The 23,555-nt window shown below is 50.9% G+C and overlaps 1 protein-coding gene across 1 annotated transcript in view; it reads left to right on the top strand.

The window, feature by feature from the left end:
• MYO18B (myosin XVIIIB) overlaps window positions 1–23,555 on the top strand; it is a 241,243-nt gene that overhangs the window by 19,748 nt on the left and 197,940 nt on the right. Inside the window, exon 11 of the mRNA XM_028124695.2 lies at window positions 10,029–10,173. Within this exon, the coding sequence (XP_027980496.1) occupies window positions 10,029–10,173 (145 nt within the window). The remainder of the gene's footprint in view (window positions 1–10,028; window positions 10,174–23,555) is intronic.

Below are 23,555 nucleotides of genomic sequence, written 5' to 3'. Positions count from 1 at the left end.
ACCAAACACAGAAGTGAACAAAGAATGGATTATAGGGCCAAATGTAAAACTTCAAGCCATACAATTTCTAGAAGAAAACAAGGGGAAAATTTCTCTAGCTTTGTTTCAGGTAAAGGTTTCTTAAATATGCCACCAAATACAGTCCATAAGAAGACAAATAGATAAACTGTATTTCATCAAAATTAAGAACTTCTGCTCTTTGAAAGTTACTGTTAATATGAAAATACAAGCCATGAACTGGGAATAAATATTTTGAAATCACATAGCTGATACAGTATTTGAATCCAGAATATGAGAGATGACTGTCTAAACACATAAATACAACCTGACAAAAAAGATGGGCAAAAGATTTCAACACACATTTTGCCAAGGAAGACACATGGATGGTCGACATGCACATGGAAATAGGCTCCACATCACTAGTCATTAAAGGAATTCAAACTAAAACCACGATACACTACGGCTGCACAATCATGAGAATGTCTGCATTTTAAAAGATTGATCATACCAAGTGCTGGTGAGAATTTGGGGCAGCTGGTACTCTCCCACGTTACTGGCGGGGCTGTAAAAAGTACCACTGTTTAGGAAGACAGTCTCTTAAAAAAGCGAAACCTACACTTTCTGCACGATGCACTCGCCTACTCCTAGGTATTTATGCAGGAAAATAAAAGTGCTTGTCCAGACGAAGGTTTTGACGTGACAGTTCTTGGCAGTTTTATTTGTAGCAGCCATAACCTAGCAATGCCTAATAACCGGTGATGGGCTTTCGGGTATCGATGAAGATAGTAGACGAGTCAGTCAGCCATAAAAATGAATGAGCAACTGGCATATCTGAGAACATGCTGGCTCTCAAAATAATTATGCTGAGTGAAAAATCTCCGGTGAGGGGCACCTGGGTGGCTCAGTCGGTTAAGCGTCTGCCTTTGGCTCAGGTCATGATCCCAGGGTCCTAGGATCGAGTCCCACATCGGGCTCCCTGCTCGGCGGGGAGCCTTCTTCTCCTTCTGCCTGCCCCTCCCCCCCTGCTTGTGCTCTCTCGCTCTCACGAATAAGTGGATAAAATCTTTAAAAAAAAAAAAGAAAAGAAAAATCTCTGATGAAAGAGAGAATAACTATAGGATCCCATGTGTGTGAAACTCTATGAATTGCAGATCTCATTCCTTTTGATGGCTGCATAATATTCCAGTTGCAGACTGACCAACAGTGACAGAAAATAGGGCAGTGGTTGCCTGGGCATTGGATGGGGGCAGGAGGAGGGGAGAAAGGATGATAAAAGGGAACTTTTGGGGGGTGATGGGTATGTTCACCGTCTTTATTGTGGTGATAGTTTCGTGCATATCAGATTATACCTTTTAAAGATGAGTAGTTTATCCTTTGTCAATTACATGTTAATGAAGCTGTCTACACACACACACACACACACACACACACACACACACACAGACACTGCTGGGTACTCTCCACAGAGTTAAGGATTCAGCAGGTCTGGGGCAGGGCCAGAGAATCTGCATTCCTCCCAAGTTCCCAGGTGATGCTGCTGCAGCTGCTGCTGGTTCAGGGACCCCCCCCCCCACCAAGGACCACTGACATGGAGCTGATTTTTGTAGTAGGAGTAAGATGATGCAGCTATTCTATCTTTAAATTCTGGGGGCAAATCCACTCTTCTTCCAACACCCCATTTCACTGGCAGGCATCCACAATATGGTTTTCTTCCAGACCCTTTCTCCCTATGATTGGACCCCTGACTTTGACCATGACCTCACAGGATGAGAGACTATCCCAAGCACTGGGCTTTCCCATTGGTGTTAATGAATTTTGGCCAACTGTATCCATTTGAGTGTGCAAGAGGATTGTTTTTGAGGAGAAGTGCCCCAGCCTGGTCCTTGTGAGCTCTCCCCAGCCTGACTTTCTGTTAACAGTCTGCACACAGGAATGGGTCACAGCGAGAATCCGTGTCAGGCAGGCTTTTGAAGTAGATTTCTCTTTTTGTGTGTGTTTCTGGGGGGTGTTTTCTTGAGACCGGTTGATTTGCGGGAACTGGTAGGGTATTCTTTTGTTCTCTCTCTGCTACCTGGCAGGTATCCAGGAAACCTTTCCTCAGTGTTCTAAGAACAAAAATAAAGTCTGAAAGCTCACTGCTCTTTGATCCCAGCCTGGGCTAGTTTTCTGGGGCTGGGTGGTCCCTGTACTGTCTCAGTAAGGGCATGTGGTGGTCCGGAAATACCCCCAAGAATGGGAGTTGCTAAATACAAGCTCCCCAAGTTGCCAGATTGAGCACACAAACATACAGGATGCCCAGAACATCATCTTGTAAGGGATCTAATGTACAGCATGGTCACTATAGTTCATAATTGTGTTTATTGCATACGTCAAATTTCTTAGGAGAGTGGATCTTAAGTGTTCTCACCACACAACAAAAAATGGTAACTGTGTGAAGTGACAGATGTCTTAATTAACTTCATTGTGACAGTCATTTCGGAACGTGTACATATATCAAATCATCACATTGTTGTACACCTAAAATATACAATTTTTATCTGTCAATTATAATTCAGTAAAACTAAAAAAAAAAAAAAAATACCCCACAGGATGACTGGTTAAATTTGAATTTCAGATAAACATGGAATAATTTTTTTAGTATAATTATGCCCCAAATATTGCATGGGGAGGCATGGAGGGTTGGAGTCATATCAGAGAAGGCTGCCTGGAGGAGGTGAGCCGGACAGTGAAGTTGGACAGGGGCAGTGAGGCCAGGATTCCTGCTCTACCAGATATTGCAGGGAAATATATTAAAACGTTACCCATCGTTTATCAGAGATTCCAATTGAACTATATGTCCTGCGTTTCGTCTGGCAATTCTACAGCCCAATTCATCCCTGGCTGAGTCTTCCTCCTCCTCCTAACCAGCCCTGCTGACTTGAATCAGTTCTGCTCTGACGTCGTCTGTAACCGTGGCTTTCATTGTTCCCTGAGAATTCACTCATGATGGTGGTTAAGAAATGGGTTCTGGAGTCTGACAAATCCAGGTTCAAATTCCAGTACCAGATGGGTGGCCTTAAGCAGGGTGACTTCATTTGCCTGGGCCTTAGTTTCCTCAAAGGTAAAACTGGGATGCTAATAGCCCCCCCCCGCCCCCAAGTTAAATGAGATGAAACCCACCAAGTGCTTGGACACTCAGCTCTTATTATCATGATTATGATAATGATTCACTATTACCTTGTATGGCAGCATGGGGCCACTTGGGTGGGACAAGGCTTCAGGGGCCCACGAGGCCCCCCATCCAGGCCCCTTGCAGTACACACCTTGTTTTTTGTCTCATTAGTCTTTACTCTATCCTCTAGTTTATATTTTTAATATTTATTTTTAGGGGCACCTGCCTGGCTCAGTTGATGGAGCATGTGACTCTTGATCTCAGGATCATGAGTTTGAGCCCCACATTGGGTGTAGAGATTACTTTAAAAATATATATACACACTCTCTATATACACAGCAATATACTATATATAAAAATATATATATAATTTATTTTTTCAAAATTAATTAATGCATATTTCCTGTGAAAAAAATCAGAAAAAAAGCATACAGACAAAACCAAAATGAAATCACATACACTCACACAAACCAAAACACGGGCATCCATAACTTCGCCATCTTGAGACATCCATCGGTAACATGTTTACAGATCTGCTCTCAGCATTTTTTCTATGAGTATCTTATATAGTTCATAACAAACTGGATGTCATGAAAACTTTTTAAAAATTTTTTATTGTTATGTTAATCACCCTACATTACATCATTAGTTTCTGATGTAGTGTTCCATGATTCATTGTTTGTGCATAACACCCAGTGCTCCACGCAGAACGTGCGCCCTCTTTAATACCCATCACCGGCTAACCCATCCCCCCACCCCCTCCCCTCTAGAACCCTCAGTTTGTTTTTCAGAGTCCATCGTCTCTCATGGTTCACCTTCCCCTCCGATTTCCCCCCCTTCATTCTTCCCCTCCTGCTATCTTCTTTTTTTCTTAACATATATTGCATTATTTGTGTCAGAGGTACAGGTCTGGGTTTCAACAGTCTTGCACAATTCACAGGGCTCACCGTAGCACATACCCTCCCCAATGTCTATCACCCAGCCACCCCATCCCTCCCACACCCCCCACTCCAGCAACCCTGTTTGTTTCCTGAGATTAAGAATTCTGATTGACTTATTTCGCTCAGCATAACACCCTCCAGTTCCATCCACGTCGTTGCAAATGGCAAGATCTCATTCCTTTTGATGGCTGCATAATATTCCATTGTGTATATATACCACATCTTCTTTATCCATTCATCTGTCGATGGAGAATGTCACGAAAACTTTCACAAACAATAGTTTTGACCAGACAGACATTCAGACGGGAGTCAGGATTCCCTGAACCATTTCCCTAATGTTGTCCACTTACTGAAAATGTTCTAAACCCTTTTTGTAGTTCTTAATAATGAGATAATAAATATCTTTGTGCATCCATCCTGGGCCTCTGTACCAGTATTACTATCCCCTGATTCCTAGCCCCTTGTCCAGGGAGAGACCTCCTGTTATGTGTGTGTGTGTGTGTGTGTGTGTGTGTGTGTGTGATCTCGTTGATAACAATCTCTCATCCTGTTTCACAATGTTTGCTTGCTTATTGTCTGTCTCCCCACCATCCTAAGGTTCTGTGTTCTCTTCACTGCTTGTGTATTTTACAAGGCCTAGCACTGAGCCAGGCACACGGCAATAAACCTTTGTTGAGTGAATAAACGAACGAGCAGGCCCCACTCACCACCACTTGGCTAAAATCTCATCTTTTCAATTTTCTCAATTTTGCGGCCGTGGTAGGCAGAACTATATTAATTGCACTTTAATTTATCCCGCTGTGTCTTCAAAGGCATTTCCTGGGGCTTTGGGGATCTCGTGTCTCTCTTTGGATCCATTGTCTGTGTCCTGGGAGCTGGGGTGGTTGCTGGGAATCCCAGAGGAGCCGGGAGAAGGGAATTCAAGAGTTTGGGGCTCTCCTTCCTCAGCCGGCCTGGCTCTGGGGTCCTGGAGCATGGGATTAGTAGCACCATGGGCCTGGCGCAGTGGGTGGATAAACTCCACCTCAGCGTCAATGGCTCTGATTCAGGGACACTAACCAGCAGCTCGTTGACATTGATTCATCAGTGGATATTTATTGATCTCATCGCATCCCAGGCACTGGCACAGAGATAACTCAGTTGGGTCTCTGTCACAAGGGACTCACAGTTTTGGAGGCGGTTGGAGGCCGTCACGGCCACATCTTCGAAGCAGATCCTTTGAAGCCAGAATGACAAGTGCTTGAATCAGAGGTGTGTGTCGGCTGAGGCCAGGCTGGGAGGGGTAGAGGCGTATCAAGGAAGGCTGCCCAGGGGAGGTGAGCATGGGCTGGTCTGGTGGTGCACTGAGTGAGGTCGGACAGGGGCAGTGAGGCCAGCATTCCTGCTCCACTGAGCGCCTGAAGCAAAGGGGAAGGTGGAGCATGGCTGCAGAGCCCAGGATGAGGCCCGGGGCCATCAGCTGGAGCAGGGCCCTGGGCCAGAAGCACTGAGCGCCGCGGGCTGGTGCTGGCCCCTGGTGGCTGCCTCTGCTCACCGTCAGTCCCAGCTCCTGGTCCCTGCCCTGTGCCCTTGCTGCCTTCCACTTTCAGCTTTTAAATGGAACTTATTTGAGATCTGTCAGGGCACCGGGACACATTTGAAATCACAAAGATTTCCTATTATTTTCTTCTTCTCTGTAATTTATTTTTCTGCAACCTAGCCTGATTTTTTTTTTAAGTGCCCAGCAGCAGTGATAATAATAATCATCTTTGCCTCCCAGCAGTTTGCTTCCGGCTGTTACCTTCCAGGCTTTGACCCGAGGCACATTTATTTTTTATGACCCAGTTGTCAACTGTGGAGGAATGATCTCCAAATGGGAAGATGGGGGATCATGCCCTCTTGCTGGGGGCTCTGCCCAGAGCCTTTGCTTCCTTAATCCTCCTAATGGTCCTCTGAGCAAAGGGATTTTTATCCCATCTGGTTTCAGGAGCAGTAACCGGGCTCAGAGAGGTGAAGTCACTTGCCTAAGAGCACACAGCTTGGAAGAGGTAGAGGCAGGGCTGGACCTGTCCCCAAATCTGGCACTATAGCACGTCCCCCTCTGTCATCTCAATCCAGTGTCGTGGCTGAAGACCATGTGCTCTGGGGTTCACTGTGCACTCTTGGGTCATTTATCCTCTCTGGACTCAGTGTTCGCACCTGCGGAATGGGTAGAGCCCTACCCAGCTCCTTGGTCTGCTCCTAGCAGTGGGGCCCAGTAGAGTATCTGGCAAGCAGTGAATTTTCTCCTTCCCAGCTGGGTGACTTTGGACAAGGGCCTAACCCTCTCTGAGCCTCAGTTTCCTCCTCTGTCAGAGGGAGAGACCCACACCTACCTTACAGAGTAAAAGTACCTAGTGCGTAAAGTAAAGTAAAAGTACCAGGTGCTCAATTCATGTTTCCTCTTCTCCCTCCTTAAATGGACTCCCAGTGCCCAGAGAGGATGTGAGCATGGCGCAGAACGGCTCAGGTATGGGGAGCTCCGGGCTGACACCTGTCCTGCCCCCCCCCCCAGTCCCCATGTCCCCTGGCTCATTCTGTTTGCTTCATGCACCACTACTTCCAGGAAGCCTCTGGCGCCCCCCCCCCGAGTCTCCTGCCCGCCCCCCTCTCCTGCAGTCACTCCGGCCCTCATTCGGTTTGCACATCTGTCCCCCTCATTGGCCTGGGAGCCTCTCAAGGGCAGGGCCATTCCCAGTTCAACTTCCATGGGGTGCTGGGCCTGCACTTGGGCAGCAGTGGGGGAGGGTGTCCGGAAAAGCAGAACAGTCTGGGTCAAGGCACTGTGGAAGAGACGCAGCGATGCATGGGGACTGGCATTTATTAGGCACCACTCTGTGCCGGGGCACTATGCTGGGTGCTTTACACACGACTCATTTATTATCACAGTGGCCCTGGGAGGACGGCGGGCTACAGTTTCTGTTCTACAGAGGTGGAAACTGAGCCCCAGGGCAAGGGCCAGAGATCTGTACAAAGTCACTGTGCTGGGGAGCAGAGAGTCCAGGGGACGGCCAGCTCTGTCTGACTCCAAATCCAAACCTGGCCTCTCTCCGCATTGAAGGAATCTCTTGGGCACTCTAAGCACAGCCCAGTCTATTGTGGAAAGGGCATTCTGGATTCCCCCCCCCCTCACTAAATTACCTGCAGTCTTTGGTTGACCTTGAGTCTTTGATTGCCTCAGAAACTCTGGGCATGGTGTGAGTTGGTTTTTTTTTTTTTCATTATTTTATTTTATTTTTATTTATTTATTTGAGAGAGAGAGAGAGAGAGAGAGAGAAAGCACAAGCAGGAGGAGGGGCAGAGGGAGAGGGAGAAGCAGACCTCCCACCCAACAGGGAGCCCGACCCGGGGCTCGATCTCAGGACCCCAGAATCATGACCTGAGCCGAAGGCAGACGCTGAACAGATTGAGCCACCCAGGCGCCCCTAATTTTTTTTTAATTGAGGTGAGACATAAAGCGTATAAAGCACACTAATTTTAAGCCTCCAACTCAGTGATGATTATATTCTTAACCACACCTGTAGCCACACCCCAGATCGACACCTGGAACGTTCCTCATTCTGACAAAGGCTCCTTCGAGTCTCTTGGCCGGCAGGTGTGTCCCTCCCATCCCAGAGTCATCACCTGACTCATCTTACCAGAGGCTAGTTTGGCCCACGTTGAACCTCGCAGAGATGGGAGTCCCAGGGTGCAGAGTCTTTGGTATCTGGCTTCTCTGGCTCAGCCCGGGTCTGTGGGATTCGGGCGCATGGTCGCACCCAGCAGCGGCTCATTGTCGTTCATTGCCGAGTGATCCTCCAACACTGTGCCCCGGCTACACGGCCCTTTGTTTATTCCTTCTCCTGTGCACAGACATCTGGGCTGTGACTTGACGTAGTCCACTAACTTCACTGATCTCTCCGTGCGCGACTGGGGTGCAAGGAGTGGCTTGCATCCCAGCACTGGGCAGAGGTGTTTGGTTCCCTGGAAATTCAAGGAACTGTAAACATCTTCCTGATCCTAATGGTTCGTATCAGAAACATAGACATTTTTCTCTCTCTATTTTCTGTTGCAACAGAGCCGTGGGTGGGGGAGGGGGCAGGGATGGGGAGGCAGGGAGAGGAAGAGAAACAGATGAAGCTTTAGGGAAAGTTTTTCCTTCTCTTCACATGAGCTCAGTGGCAGATGATGGAGTCCACCTGTAATTTAAAGTCAAATGCCCAGAGCTGACAGTGGGAATGATAGTAAATGTGTTGCCACTGTCCTTTTGGTGTCCTTTCATTGCTACTTTGAAATCTCATAAATAACAGAGAACATGTTGGTCAGATGCCCTCCCTCCCTCTGTGGGCTCCAGCGGAGCAGCGGCCGTTGCTAGGCTGAGCTCCTGGTTGCTAGGGATTTTGTGGTCCTGTGGTAGCCCAGAAATATGATGGATCAGTGGCACATGCTTTTGCTATTAATTGAAATATTTTCACAGTGAATCTCTCAATGTCACCGCCTGCTTTGACGCCGTCCCAATTGGTCGCTGATCCTTGCAGGCTTCTTTCCTGGTTAGAAGTGGCTTGAATGGAAGGGGACAAGCAGCCTGGACTGGAAATCAGAAAAGCCTGATTCCAGCTCTGCATCTGGTACTGATTTGCTGTGTGACCTTGGGCCAGTGTTCTCCCCTCTCTGGGCATACTGGATTCCGCAAAATTCAAGGACCTGCCAGCTTTAACAGCCTACCGTTCATTGCCCACGCTCTGTCAGAGGGCCAAGTGCAAACCAGCTCCTCATTATCTGCTAGTGGATTAGTGACAACAGAATTCTTGTCCCCAGCTCACTTCCTCTCAGCCCAGCAGGTTTCTGAGCTGAATCTTCTTGGCCAGATGGTGTGTGCAGGAGTTTCAGACTCATTTTAATATTCAATCCCAAACATAATTAGGATCATAAATCTGAAAAAGAAAAAAACAACACCCTACAACCCATAAACATCTGATCATGTCACTTTCTCGTTCCTCCCGCTTAAAAATCTTGGGTAGTTTCCCATCACTTGCACTGGGGATAGCGAACGGTTGGTTTCCCCTTCAGTTGCTGGGGCAGATCAGTTGGTGTCGGCTGCAAGGGGTGGTGTCCTGAGAAGAATCGGGGACTCACTGGCTTGCTGTGGGCTCTCGATTAATTACTGACGCCTGCCACAGATGCAGGAGTGTAGACAGGGGTGCGCATTTGCCAGTTGTGGCTGGAATTTAAAGCCCGTGCCCTTAACATCATGGGTGAGGCCTTCACAATTGGCACCTGCAACCTGCTCAAGCTCTCTCTCTTCTCTGGTGGCCCCGCCTCCAAAAATACCTGCTTCTGCGCCCGCATTCAGAGGTTCACCTCCTGTCTCCTCAGATCTCCTTTGGTCATGTTGTTCCCTCTGCTCGTCGGGACTTACTGCATTAAATTGGTCAATGATGCCTATTCATCTTCCAAATTCAATCTCGGGTTTGTTTCGCCTTCTGTGACCATCTATTTGCTGCTTTTGGGTGGGATTCATTAGCGCCTTCCTGCCTCTGAGATCACACTGTTCCCCACTCATACCTGGCCCCGAGTTATGTCTCCGTCCACTGCTGCCTTGAGAGGCCCCCCAAGTCAAGTGCTGGGCTTCCCTCGGCTTTGCACCCTCAGGGCCCAGTACCGAGCAGAGCCTCAAAACAAAAACAAAAACAAAAACAAATCTCCCGAATGAACACATAGCTGAATAAAATCGCAGCGCATTCCAAAGTCAGATAGAAACGATTTCTAGAAACTTTCCCTACAGTTGGAGCCCTGGGTGTCAAGCCAGCACAGCCTAATTCTGGGTCATTTACTGCGCTAATAAAGCGACCACACGTTTCCCCCAAGGGTGAGCCCTGAGTCAGTGCTTCGCCTTTTCTCCACCCTCATGGCCTCTTCCTCTCTCCCTTTGCTCTCAGCCTGAAGACAAGCAGAAGGCGGCGGCTGCCTTTGCCCAACTCCGCTGTGCCATGGAGACACTGGGCATTTCGGAGGGCGAGCAGCGAGCCATTTGGAGGGTGTTGGCAGCCATCTACCACCTCGGCGCAGCGGGGGCCTGCAAAGGTACGTGCTTCCTGCCCAGCTCACCTGTGCCACCAGCTGTATGCGGTGGCACCTGCCGCCACAAGGAGAGACAGGATCAATCTGTCATCTGCGTCGCTGGGCCTGTTCCCTGGGAGGCTGCTGGACCGGGAGCGGTGAGATGGAAATGGGGCTGGGGTTTTTCAAGGAAACCTTGTAGACGGAGATGTTCTCCATCTGTGCGGTCCAGAACCAGCCCCGAGCCGCATGGGGCTATAGAGCCTCTGACATGCAGCTAGCGCAACCGAGGGGTGGAATGTTTAATTGCATTACATTTTCATCAACATGAATTTAAATAGCCGTATGTAGCTGGCAGCCACGGCGTTGAGCACCAGAACACTCCAGAACACCTGAGAGATAGCTGGGTCCAAGCAATAAAGGTGCTGTGTTTCTACCTAGGCAATCTTGGAGATGCTCCCCCACCTGACGTGCTGAAGCTTACCCAGCCATCCTTCTCCTCCTGAGTCGGCTGCCTGCCCTCAGTTGTCTGTTTACTGATCATCCCTACCTCAGCTTGGTTTCCCAAGTGGTTCTGGCCTTCCCTCTTGCCCTCACCCCTACCTAGCCGATCATTATTCACCTCGCCCTGTAAAGAATCTCTGTGACAACATTTCTGTTCTTGTTCCTTGTTTCTCTAGCCTTACTGTTTGCCAGTTTTTTGTTTTTGTTTTTTTTTTGCTTGGACTGTTACAGTAGTCTCATTGCTAATGTCTATGTTCTTCCCTCAGTCCATCTTCGTTGTGACCCGGGGCTCTTTTCTAAAAATTATAGGCCTATTGTGCCATTCCCCTGCTTAGAATCTTCCCGAGGCTCTCTCTTGCCTGCTAACTCAACTAAAATTCCTTGACTCGGCATTCAAGTCTCCTCACTTCCCTAACCGATCTCCTTGGTCTCTTTTGGCGCTGTGAAAGGTCCCAGGGAGACGGTGGGGATCAAGAAAAGCATGGTTCCTGCCTCCACAAGGATCATGGTGCCTTGCATTGTGATCACGTCCTTGTCTAGCTATTTCTAGTAGGAAGTGAATTCCTTGCGGCCCGGGACATGGAGTTGGGATTTACGTGTTGAATGAATATGTGTGACTTGAGGTCTGTCCTCTGGGACTGTGCACCAATTCTGGCTGACATTCTGGGTCATTTGTATATGGGCATCAGACTTCTGGAACATGTTGGCACATCATTCCTGCCATCCCCACACTCCTGGGCCTTGGGGTCTATTCTTTCAATTCTCGTACATGTGAGCTACATATATTGGCCCACTGATTTGATTTTGGAAATTTCTAGAAGTTACGCTGAGTCAGAAATAAGTAAGGTAGGGATCCCCCAGTTGGTCCAAACCAAGGACAGACATGCTTGACTCGGCAAAGGTGAAAAATCAAATGCCACTTGCCTTCCCAAAAATCAGTTGTGGGCCACACTCAACACGTTGGCTCCTGGGGCATCACTACCATTTTGCCCGTGGGACTGTAGTGTCTCTCTCAGCTTCCTTGTCACCAAGACCAACGTGAGTCATGCACACCATAGCGTGAGAACATGGCCCCATCTCCAACCTGAGCTGCCTTTCTTTTCCTGCAAAACTCTAATCATCTGGTAAAATCTCTACCTCTGCAATGGGCTTTGTCCCCAGGAAGGGCCAGCAAACTATGGCTTATAGGACTAAATCCAGTCTGCTATCTGCTTTTGGACAGCAATAAGCTAAAAATAGTTTTTATATTTCAATTAGATGAATATCTATCTATCTATCTATCTATCTATCTATCTATCTATCTACCTACCTACCTATCTGTAATATTTGGGGATGTGTGAAAATTCTATGGTATTCAAATTATAGTATCCATAATTAAAGTTTTATTGGAACAGGGACATGCCCCTCATTTACATGTCTCTGGCTACATTCCTGCCACAACGGCTGAGTTGAGGAGTTGAGACAAAGACGGTGTGGCCTGCAAAGCCTCAAATAATTATTGTTATATAGCCCTTTACAGAAGAAGCTCGCCCAGCCCTATCCTGCACCAATCCATGGAAGATCACAGCAACTGGCGGACTTCGTGCCTCCGAAGCACCTAAATGTTTGATTTGCTCTGAAAATACTCCTCCATCCCCCTTAGACCCAGCCATGCCAGAGAGAGGATGTTAGGAATCTGTCCCTGCCCCCAACCCCCCAACTTGATGTGTGACCTTAAGCAAGTCACCTCTGCCTCTGGTCACAGTTTTATCAGATGTGACATTCTGCTGTTGAGCCAGATTCGAGGTTCTTAATCTAGCAAATTTGTTTTCTGACAGTTCTGGAGGCTGAAAGTTCAAGGTCAAGGTGCCGGCAGGGTTGGTTTTGCCTGAGGCCTCTGTCGGGGGCTTGCAGAGGCTTGCCTTCCTGCCGTGTCCTCACTCATGTGTGTGTCTGCGTCCTGATTCCTCTTCTGATTAGGACACCAATCGCATTGGATTAGGGCCTACCCCCAGGACCTCATTTTACCTTAATTATCACGTTAAAGCCTTGATCGACAAATACAGTCACAATTTGAAGTCCTGGGAGTTAGCACTTTAACATACTGATCTGGCGAAGACATAATTCAGCCCATAACACATCCCCATCCCTGAGATGAGCCAACATCTACTTTGTGCCCAGACCCGACAGAGGGAGGGATATGAGGGGCTGTGAAAATTGGGTCCCTTCTTGTGAATTTATCATCTTATAAGGAGATATGAGGCTTCCTACCTGGGATCATCAGCCAGCTTTGTGAGCTGACTGGGTCAAGGATGGGGTTGCAGAGGTCAGAACAGGAAAGCCCTGAAGGTTCAGAGTTGGGACATCCGTGGGCTGGGGATGAGTTGAAGGAAGCAAGCCTGTTTTACAGAATGGAAAGCTGAGGCTCTTGGTGCAATTAACCAGGATTGAACACCAGACTCGTCTGAGCTTCGGTGATCTCCTCTTTCAATGGGCAGAGAATGGGGCTGATGGGAGGATCAAATGGAACATGGGTGAGGAAGTTAAACTGGACTGGGTCCCCTAAAGCAGACCCTGAGACAAAGATCTGGGTGCACGTGTCCTTCTGGGAGGGAATCAGCAGTAGGGGAGGGAGACACGGAAGGGGAGGCACGTGATACTTCACGAGCGCATCACCTCTGGGCGACTGGGGACCCAGTCCCACTGGGGACCTGTGGGCGATTCTGAGGAACATGCCTTCCAATTGTATTTACCCAGGAGACAACGGAGTGGTGTATTTACCCACCGCCTCCTCCTTCTCCCTGGTCGAAGGTTGCTCCTGGGAGGCATTAACACCCGCACTTCCAGCCTGTCCCGAGCTTGAGCTGAGCATGTGCCTGAAGCCAGAGACAGCAGGGAGGCGCAGACAGGCACCCACAGTGCCAGGCCAGGACATGTATGGGGTGGCAGGTCTGGGATGGCCAAGGCAAGGGATGGTGGATCGGTCATCAGTAGAGGCTAGCTCGAGGCAATCCTTCAGTAGAAGGTGAGTCTAGGATTTTGTTGTCAATCCCAGCATAGGACACTCTCCCCAGGTAGCCCAGCTGGTTGCCTCTTGGCTGCACTGAGCTGACACAGGATTGCCCCCCCGCCCCCCCCCCCCCCAGACACTCTGCAAGGTCTGCAGATGGGTGGGATCTGCCTCCTGATTTCCACCATCAACTTCAACCCTCTCTACCTCCAATGCCACAAAACAGAGGCTAGCAGAGTCCCCTGGCCCACTGACCGGTCACCAGAGGAGTTCGGTACGTGGGGTTTCTCCCCCTAGGGCACGTGGGAGGCCCCCTCTGATGTGCGCTCGGGGACCTGCCCCATACCTGGAGCTGCCTGTAACGCTAAAAGGGAAAGTCACATTTATAAATATTTTATTAATACATGATTATGGCAATAATTTCTCCCAGCCTCCCCCCACCCCACCTTATAAATTATTTTAAGAGGAGCTGCCGTCAGTGTGCCTGGGAGGCCTGCCCGATGATTTACTTACTATATATTCTGCTCTGGAAGATTTCATAATAGGTTGCTCTAAAATCAGCTATTAAGAATTTCAAAGTCATATATAAATGTCTTTGCTTTGTGTCATAACAGATCATTTTGAAATATATTAAGAATCATTTCCATTAATCAGGGTTTTTTTTTTTTTTTCCCTCATTAAAACGATGATCTCCTCCCAGTGCGCCTGGCTTCCTTATTTTGAGAGCCCTGATCTTATTTTTTAAAAACCAGTATCAGTCCCTGTGGGAGATTTTGGGGCTCATAACCGGACTCAGGGTTTCTGAAGTGTTAGGGCAACAACAGCCACCATGAATATCGGTTTAGCGTTTGACTGTTTCGAAAGCACTTGTACCTTGATCGTGCCTCTTGATCGGATTCGATTCATGCGATAGTCTGGTGAGGACCAACAGTGCCACGGGCAGGAGTCTGGAGTCAGCCTGCTGGGTGCAAGCTTTGGCTTGGGCTCCCCGAACCTCAGTTTTCCACTCTATAAAATGGACCCAATAGAGGCCCCGGCTTGCAGGCTCGTTGTGAGGATTAACTGAGTCAGTGCCCAAAAGTGCGGGGTACAGGACTTGGCTGGTCAAGTGTGGGCTCAGAAGTGTTTGCTGCCATGCATCTCCCTCTGTTGGATTAAAGAACAGAAACTCAGAGAAAGTATGTGTTTTACCTGACATTGCACAGCGAGTACGTTCCAGAGCACTCGACCGATCAGGCTCCCTGCAAATATCCCTCTGCTGTCCTCGCCTTTGCAACAGGCCGTCAGGGTCATCTCCTAATGCGGAACGGATTTGTTTTTCCGGGCCCTGGGCTGAGAGCTTCTGGACGTGGTCACTGCAGCCTTAGAACAGCCTGGGAGAGGTGAGGTCTATTATGATGCCTGTCTAACAGATGGGGAAACTGATGCTGGCCGGAGCTTCGTCCCTATTCCCCAGGGCACACAACTAAAGTCAGAGGTGGGATTTGGACCCAGGTCTGCCCAAGCTCTAAGCCCAAACTTGGGGGACCACACATCTTGCCTCTTGTCTCATGCACTGCTGCCTCTGTCCTCACAGGCTCCCAGAGGGCTTGTGGGGTCACTTTCTCAGCTGGGCTCTCTGAATTGCTTCTGAAGCCAAATGTGGGGGGCTTTCCTTAGGCCAACCAATTCTCTGATTCTCCAGACACTACCTGGGTGTCCTACAATTCAATTCAATTCAATGCAGACGCTGGAGTCCGTGCAGACCCTACAGGTTAAGGGCTCAGTCCCACAACCTGCCCGACTTCAGACCCCCGGACCACACATTTGGGCCGCCTGTACTTCTGACCGACCAGCTATAAAGCTGGGGGCTTCCCACCCCCCCCTTGGGTTTGATAATTTGCCAGAAAAGCTCACAGAACCCAGGAAGGCACTTTACTTACCTTTATCCATTTGTTGTAAAGGATACAACCCAGGAACAGCCAAATGCAAGAGATGTGTAGGGCAAGGCATGGGGGAGGGGTTCCCTGCCCTCTCTGGTACGACCCCCACCCCCACCCCCAGCTCCTCAATGTGTTTCCCAACCCGGAAGCTCTCAGAATTCTGTAGTTTGGGGTTTTTACAGTGGTTTTATTATTTAGGCATGATTGATGAAGTCCTTGGCCACTGGTGATTGATTACTCAGACCCCAGTCCCTCTCCCCTCCTCAGAGGTCAAGGGGCGAGGCTGAAAGTTCTAAATTTCTAATCATGCCTTGGTCTTCTCAGTGACCAGCCCCTGTCCTGAAGCTATTAGGAAACCCCCTGCCCCCCAACCAGACCCCAGCCATTCATTAGTGTCCAAAAAAACCCTCCTCACTTCAGAGATGCCAAGGGTTTTAGGAGTCATGTGCCAGGGACTGGGGACAAAGACCAAATGTGTATTTATCCCAGGTACCAAGCTGTGCCGTAGCCCCCAGACCTGGTGGCCCCATGAAAGACCACTGAGGCCGTGTGGGTGGTCCCAGGCTGATGGCTCCCCAGGTCCTCAGATTACCACGGGGCCCCAGCCTACTCATGGCCTCTGCTTTGTTTGAGCCTTCGGCACCTACATCATACACAGCCCCAGCATCACTCCTTGGGACTACTCTGAGCCTCCTCCTTTGGGGGGCGTCATATCCTGTTCTTCCTAAAGCCCCCTCAGGCCCCCTCAAGCCCCCCGTGTTCCTGCAGAGCTCTCCCACCGTGCCTCTCCCCCACCCCCTTCTCAATCCCGTTGGCCCCTGTGACATGGTGCGCTTTATCCTGGGAGGCTGCCTGGGGGTGTGGGACCGCCCTGTCACCAGCTGTGCCCTGGGCAGCCTGGAAGTCAGAGGCTTGCCTTCCCCTAGGATACAGAGGGGAAAGGACACGGGAGTTTTGCTGTCAGCCAGTCCTGGTTCAGATTTCAGCTTGGCCTTTTATCAGCGGGGTGTGACCTTGGCCAAATTATGGAAACTGCCTGAGCCTCAGATGAGGGAGGGGGGGGAAGGAGGGAGAAAGGATGTCCTAGAGCTGTCTGGAGGCTCCCTGAAGGTTGCGATGCTAATATGCCCTGACTCTGGGCCACCTCCCGTGGACAGGCAAGGTGGCTCCTGGCTCAGTCGGTTCATTATAAAGTGACTTGTTTGAAGAAGTCAACCCAGCTGGCTGTTGGGTCTTAGGAAATGTGTTTTTCTGGTGGCAGAGGGGAGCTCCCCCACTCTGCACCGCATCTCCACCCCCCTTCTGTCTCTCTGCCTGCTGTCCCCGAACGGTCCTTTGGGAAGGCAGTGGGAGGACGTTCTGGGGTTGCTTCCACTTGGCAGGCAGAAAACCCTGGGTGATTCGACATCACGGTTGGTTTGCTGCTAACCAAGGCTCATGGCCCGGGCCATCCCTCGGGAGCCATCAGGAAACCATTCATCCAACCTTGTGTTTTTTTCCTTTGGCAAAAAGCGGCCCATGGAACAATTAGCCGGTGCCCGTGTGTTTCATACGGCAGCAAATGGAGGCTCTCTGGAGCTCACTTGATAAGGATAAAGTGAGGCACAAGGGAAGAGCAGGGGCCCTGGCTTTGAATCCAGGCCTCCCCACCTCCTGGCTGTGGGATTTATTTTGTGCAGTGATTTCCCCTCTCTGGCCTCAGTTTCTGTGCCTGTAAAATGGTAATAAATCCACCTACCTTCTACAGGCATTCGATAGTCAGAGACTGCACGTGTAACACGTGGCACAGGAGAGACATTCAGCAAGCTGTGACTTCCTTCTTTGTGCCAAGTACTTCTGTTGCTCGGCGGTCTCCTTTGGCATTAAAGCTGGCCCATGAGGTGGGCTGGGTGGTAGGTGAGAGCCCCTTTGGTGGGTGAAAAACATAAGCTTTAAGAGGAGATGCTCCTCACCAAGGGCTCCCAATGAGCCGTCTGCGCTAATGAACGGCAGTTTCTGAACCAGAATCCAGGTCTGGACTCACAGTCCAGTGCTCTCTTCATAGCTTAGCAGAAGGTCCTGAGGGCCAAGGACCGTGCAGGCCAGTGCTCAGAGCAGCCAGGAATGACGCAGACCTGGGCTCGCATCAAAGCGGGGACTCCATCCCTTGTTAGCTTGGGGGACTGGCCGGGGTACCGTGCTGCATAACAAATCAGCCCCAAGCCCCCACGCCTTCCACACAATCATTTCATTATCTCCCGAGGCTTCGGTGGGTCTGCAGTTTGGAGGCTTGCAGCTCTGGCTGGAGGTCTGTCCCATGGTTGCAGTCTCATGGTGGCCGGCCCGGAAAGGACAGGGGCTGGAGGAGGCAGGACTGGCTTGGCGTCCCTCTCCTGTGTGGTCTCCGGTCTCCCCGCATGGGCTCATTTGGGCTTCCTCTTGGCATGGTGGCTTCAAGTGCAAGTTCCCACTGGAGCACCCTGGAAGCTGCATCCCCTTTTCCGAGCTGGCCTCAGATATCATGGCAGCGTCCCTTCTGCCATGTTCTATGGGTGATAAGCCTTTGGCAGCTTCAAGGGCCAGGGGAACCAGACTCCACCCTTGGAGGGGGGCAGCAACAGGGTTCTAGAATGTGTAGGTGGAGAGATAGAGGTGTGGCCCTGTTTTGTCACAGTGGCTTTGAGCAAGTCACTAGTTTTCTGAGGCTCAGTTTTCTGGCCTGTACAATGGGACTGAAAAGAGCATACAGATGGTCCACCATACAGATGGACGGAGATGCTGTATGTCAGGGGCTGAGCCCAGCACCGGGCACATGGGAAGTTCTGGCTGTTGGAAGTTAGGATACCACAGAGCTTATAGAATCCCACAGCCAAGGCTTCCTAGCTCCCTGCTGAGGTGGCAAGAAGACGCTTCTGCTCCCTATGACTGAGCCACCCAGGCACCCTCTGCTCCCTATTTTTGTTGCATCCGCCGCTTCCCTATGAGCTCCTTCTCAGCTATCTCCACTCCCTGTCCCTCCATCTGGAAGGTTACCCCGTTAAAGCAGAATAAAGGTTGGAGAGCTCAGAACTGAGGCTAAAGGCCTGGGCTCTGGGACCAGGCTGATCCCTGTTCGGTCCCTGTTTTCCTGTGTGATCTCGGCCACTCCCTTGCCCTCGAGACTCAGTGTCCTCATCTGTAAAATCGGAATAATAATAGGGCTTACCTCCCAGGGTTCTTGTGAGGCTCACATCACTTTATCTGAATCCGTAAAGCTCCATCATTGTGGTTATTAATGCGAGTACGATTATTAATGGAAAGTCTGTCCACTTCTGGTGGGGGGTGCCAGGTTCCCCAGGAAAGCTAGAGTTCGCAAGGCTGACGCGGGCTCTTCTTTCAGGATCGCTGTGGTCCCGCCACGGTAAGAGATGATGTGCACTCTGACTAGAAAGCCCGAGACTGTCACTCTGCCTGCCGTCCCTCATTACTTCACAAAAGCGACAATCATGTTCAGAATCCAAAATAGCCACAGGATGAGTGATGGCTGCCTGGATGGCCCCCTTGCCTTGCTCTCCTTTTCCTCCGAAGGCCAGGGGGAGGTTTAATTTATTTTTCTTTCACTAAATTTCTCAGTCTACTTGCTGCTGACCCCTCTGCCTAATATATGACACCGTCAGGCCCATATATAACCCGAGGAGGGGGCCTCGTAATAGGGTGATGATAACTCACTGTAATAAAGATGCCAGTCCCGGAACGGATGGGGTCATAACTCGGGGAGCCCCGGTGCAGGGGGGGGGCACAGGAAAGAGAGACAATAGTCGTAATGACGGAGGCCCAGCCCCCCACCTTCTGCTCGGAAGCCTTGACTTCCAGCAGCCAGGGCAGCCCATCCAAAGATCAGGGGAGGGGGCCAGATGCTCCCCCACAGTGGGGCGAGACCCTGCATGCAGAAGGCCGGTGGGAGTTGTAAAAGGGAATCCCATCAACCCAAAGCTGGGACTGTATACTCAAGCTCTATGTGAAGTGCTTTACTGGTTTGGGTTCATAAACGACTGCACACATCATACCGTGAAGCTGTCTTCCTTTGAGAAACGGAAACCACGCAGAAGAATAGAGAGGAACGAAGGTCCCTCTGCCCCCACAAGGTGAACACTGGTAATGATGTAAAGGTGACGTTAATCACAACGGATGCACCTAGACGGACATGCCGTTATTATTAACCCAAGTCCAGGGTTTCCATTCGGGCTCACTCGTGCTATTGTGCCTTCTATGGGTTGTGACAAATGTGTACTGTCATGTTCCACTGTGATGGCATCCTACACGACAGTTCGCTGCCCTCGAAGGCTGAGATTTGTTGTTGTTGTTGTTTTCTCTCTTAAACTTTTCAATTTGAAGTCACGATAGACTCACAGGAGGTTGGGGCAGGAACACACAGTCCTGTGAGCCTCCTCCAGCCATGGCACGGTCCGCAGTGGCAGGCACCAGCAACTGGGTCATCGGGATGTGCTGAATTCTCTCTGTTGACTCCAGGGACCTGCCCGTTATTGGGGGGGGGTTCCATATGTGTAGCTGCTCTCCTGTGGGTCGTTCAGGTTGCTTTCTGCATGTTGGTCTTCTAGACATGCTTGTAAGCAGAGCTGGTGCCTGGGAGCGAGCATTTTGGAGGCCTGGTCTCCTGGACACGGAACTGCCGGATGGAAGGGTGTGTTCAGGGCTTGACATTTGAACATGCGTGGCCCGGTTAGCATCCCCTGGGTGTTACCTGGGTTGGCTCATCGAACCCTCTCGAGCCTGTGGCGTAGGCACTTCTGTTTTCATTTCCATTTGCAGGTGGGCAAGTCAAGGCTCCTAGAGGTGAAGTCACTAGCTCAGGGTCACACAGCTCTAAGTGGCACGAAGCTGGACCTTCTGTCTGCTGATCCCTGTGTTCCTGGAGGGCAGAGGAAGGCTTGGTGTTTCAAAATGGACCTACTGCCTCCACTCTGGGGACACTTCCTCTGTCCACCACTCCTGTCCTCTGTGTGCTCGTCTGTGCTCACTTCTGTTTCCGTAGGTGAAGCACGCCGGGCTCACGGCAGCCAGGCCAGTCCCCCATCTGCAGTGCCAGCTCCCTGCCCCGCTGCCCTCCCTGACAGCAGCTTCTCCCTGCCTGGCCCACCGCCCCTGCTCTCTCCTGCCCCCAAGAAGACAAGCCACACACTCGTAACAAGGTGTTCAGAGCTCAGCGTCCAGGCACCCCCTCTATATTTTCCCCGACAGCGCTGATTCAGGTTGGCGTTTGGGCCCCAGGTGGCTGGGACCAGGGCTGTTCATTTCTTCAGGCTCTGGGTGAAGGGCCATCAAGTCACTGAGTCAGGAGGAGCAGAACAACTGCAGTCTGGGCCTATATGGTTTCTCCCTGCAGAGAGCCTCAGACGGCAAGCTCGGCCTCTCATAGCCGGATCTACCTCGGCCAAAGCCAGAGAGGGCATCCTACCTGCCTGGCTCTATGAACACCCTGCAGGGGGTGAAGTGGGGAGCTACCTGCCTAGAAGGGGCTACGATCGTGCCAGGCCTGAGCCCCTCTTTGGATCGGGCAGGGACGGAGGATCAGAGAGGGGAAGGGCCTTGTTCAGGGTCACACAGTGAGGCCAGAGAATCCGAGTCTCTGGGCTCCTGGGCCATTTCTGAGTTCATTTTGCTCGGCCCTTCCTTCTCCCCTCCGCCTTTCCTGTCTTCTCCTCTGTGCCTTGGCTGCCCTGGGACACCACCCTCACTTTCCAAGACAAAATTTCCGTCTGATCAAGGGAGACTGACCCAGACAAGTGCACAGAAGATGCCCAGAGAACACTGTAGGCAGGGGACACTAAGTTCAAAGTGGTCAGCCCCAGGCAGAGGAGCCTCACCCAGCAAAGGCGCAGTGGCTCGAGCAAAGCCTGGGGCCTCTGTGTTCCCCCCCCCACAAGGTACCAACCTAAAGGGCGATGCTGGGTTGACACAGGGCTCTGATTAAGAGGTGACTGGGCTCTACAATCTAGGGTTTGCACTGATCTGTCCTTGGACCCAGCATCCCCCAGGCCTGTCCCCTCCTGGGCCCCATCCCACACGCCTGCCTCTGTGCAGACACAGGCCCCGCATCTCAGCCCTGCCCCAGCTGGTGGCTTGGCTCCCTGCCCAACAGCTGGTACAGCCGGGCCTATTCTGGGCCACAGGCGAGGATTTATTCTGCATTTTCTGAGCGTATTGAATCCATTCATTAAGCTGAAATGGCTGCTCGGGGATGTAAACAATTACAGTTTTTAGAAAGCCCGGCAAAACCCTGAAGTGGCTGGGGCTAGAAGGCGCCGCTCGCTGGGGGTCCCACGCCTCGGGAGGCCAGAGTAGGGAGGCTGGAACGCCTCGGCAACCAGGTTTCGCAGAGGCTGAGCCACTTGCGTGCTGGGTGGCCTTGCCAAGGCCTCTCCCCCCTTCTTAGCCTCTGTTTCCCGTAAATAATAACAGCAGCTGATATTTATCTCCTGCTTACTATGTGCGGGGCACTACTCTAAGAGCTTTGGCCATCTCAACAATTCCACGGAGTGAGTGCTATGACCCCATTTGACAGATACAGAAACTGAGGCTCAGAGAGGGGAAGGACTTGCTTCATGGGGGTAGACCAGATGCTCTATGGGCTCTCTTTAAGCTTTGATTACCAGAAACCCTACTAACCTGTTACTGGAGAAGGCGGAAGGCAGGGGGAGAAGGAGGTGGGGGGGGGGGGGAAAGAGCACTATGACCCCACTGCGCATGCGCTGACTCGCCATTCCGCGATAGCTCGCCGCACTACGGAGGGTAACAACCGTGACCACCACGGTGGACTTGTTCACTCTTACTGTTTACTGAGGATCCACTCTCTGCCAGGCCTGATTTACGTGCCGGTTGTTCCATTAAATCTTCAGAGCCCTAGATGGTAGGTTACACCCATTTTATGGCTGAGTCAGTGGAGGCTCAGAGAAGTAAAGTAAGTTATCTAAGGTCGTGGATTTGGGAAGGGGAGGAGCCCAATTTTGGACTGAGGACTTCTGTCCTTGAAGCCTTCCTTCCTATTCTTTAGGCCACGTGAGGTCGAGTAGTCCGTGGCGTCATCAGTACATGCAAATCGTAATGAGACCTCTTCCCACGGTTGGTGCGTTGATGAGATCACGTGCTTACCCCGCACGGGGCCATGCACGCGGTGAGCCCTCGGGAAGCACCCGCTGTTGTTGGGCTCCCCCTTGGGCCCCAGGAAGCAGCCCCAGAGGGGACAGTGTGATAGGTTGAGCGACGCGTTCTTCTTGTCTTGCGGAGGGACACTTGACTGTAGAAAAAAGCATTTTGACTTGGGGCTAGCCGGCTGCTTTGGTCCCGGACTTCTGCCTCACTAGCCGGTGTGGTTCAGGCAAGTGGCTCAGGCACCTGCTGCCGGCCCCGCCCCTGAGCCTTCGCTCCTAGTGTTCCTCCTAGGGTGACCAGTCATGCCTTCCACCTGCCCTGCTCTTTAGCTCAGATCACTGGCTCTGGGGACATTCTCAGCCACCTTCACATCCAGGGTCTCATTTCATCCTTCAAATAGCCCTCTGGGAGAGGAGCCACCCATTGCACAGATATGAAAACTGAGGCTCAGAGAGAGGACATCTCCTATTCAAGACCTCACAGCCAGGCTGAATCTGTCTTTGGATGTCCAGCCTCCGCTTCTTTCCATAGTTCCCACCACCCCAGAGATGCCATATCTGCTTTTTCCCTCTTGATCATAATAGCTCGGGAGACTCCTCCCCATGCCCACTTCTCTTGTAAATTCCCGGTGCCCTTGGGCGTACTCTAGGTTCTGAGAAGTCCTGTGGTAATGCAGCTGCATTTTCCTTGGTTTAATCAGATGCTGCCCCAAGTGATTTGTCTGGTGAGACTTCTTTTTCCAAAACACCTGCTCGTACTCCCCAGAGCACTGGGAGTGGTCTGTGCCTTGTCTTTCAGCCATTTGTGTGTGAACAGTGATTCCAGTTGGGTGATGAGTGATTCCAGTTGGGTTATAGATGGCT

The sequence above is a fragment of the Eumetopias jubatus genome, unplaced genomic scaffold, assembly GCF_037043125.1.
Source record: "Eumetopias jubatus isolate StellerSeaLion01/CBP00866 unplaced genomic scaffold, mEumJub1_p1.0 scaffold_16, whole genome shotgun sequence".
In the NCBI taxonomy this organism is placed as follows: domain Eukaryota; kingdom Metazoa; phylum Chordata; class Mammalia; order Carnivora; family Otariidae; genus Eumetopias; species Eumetopias jubatus.
Note: the sequence above shows the minus strand (reverse complement) of the source record. Positions and strands in the feature narration are given on the sequence as shown.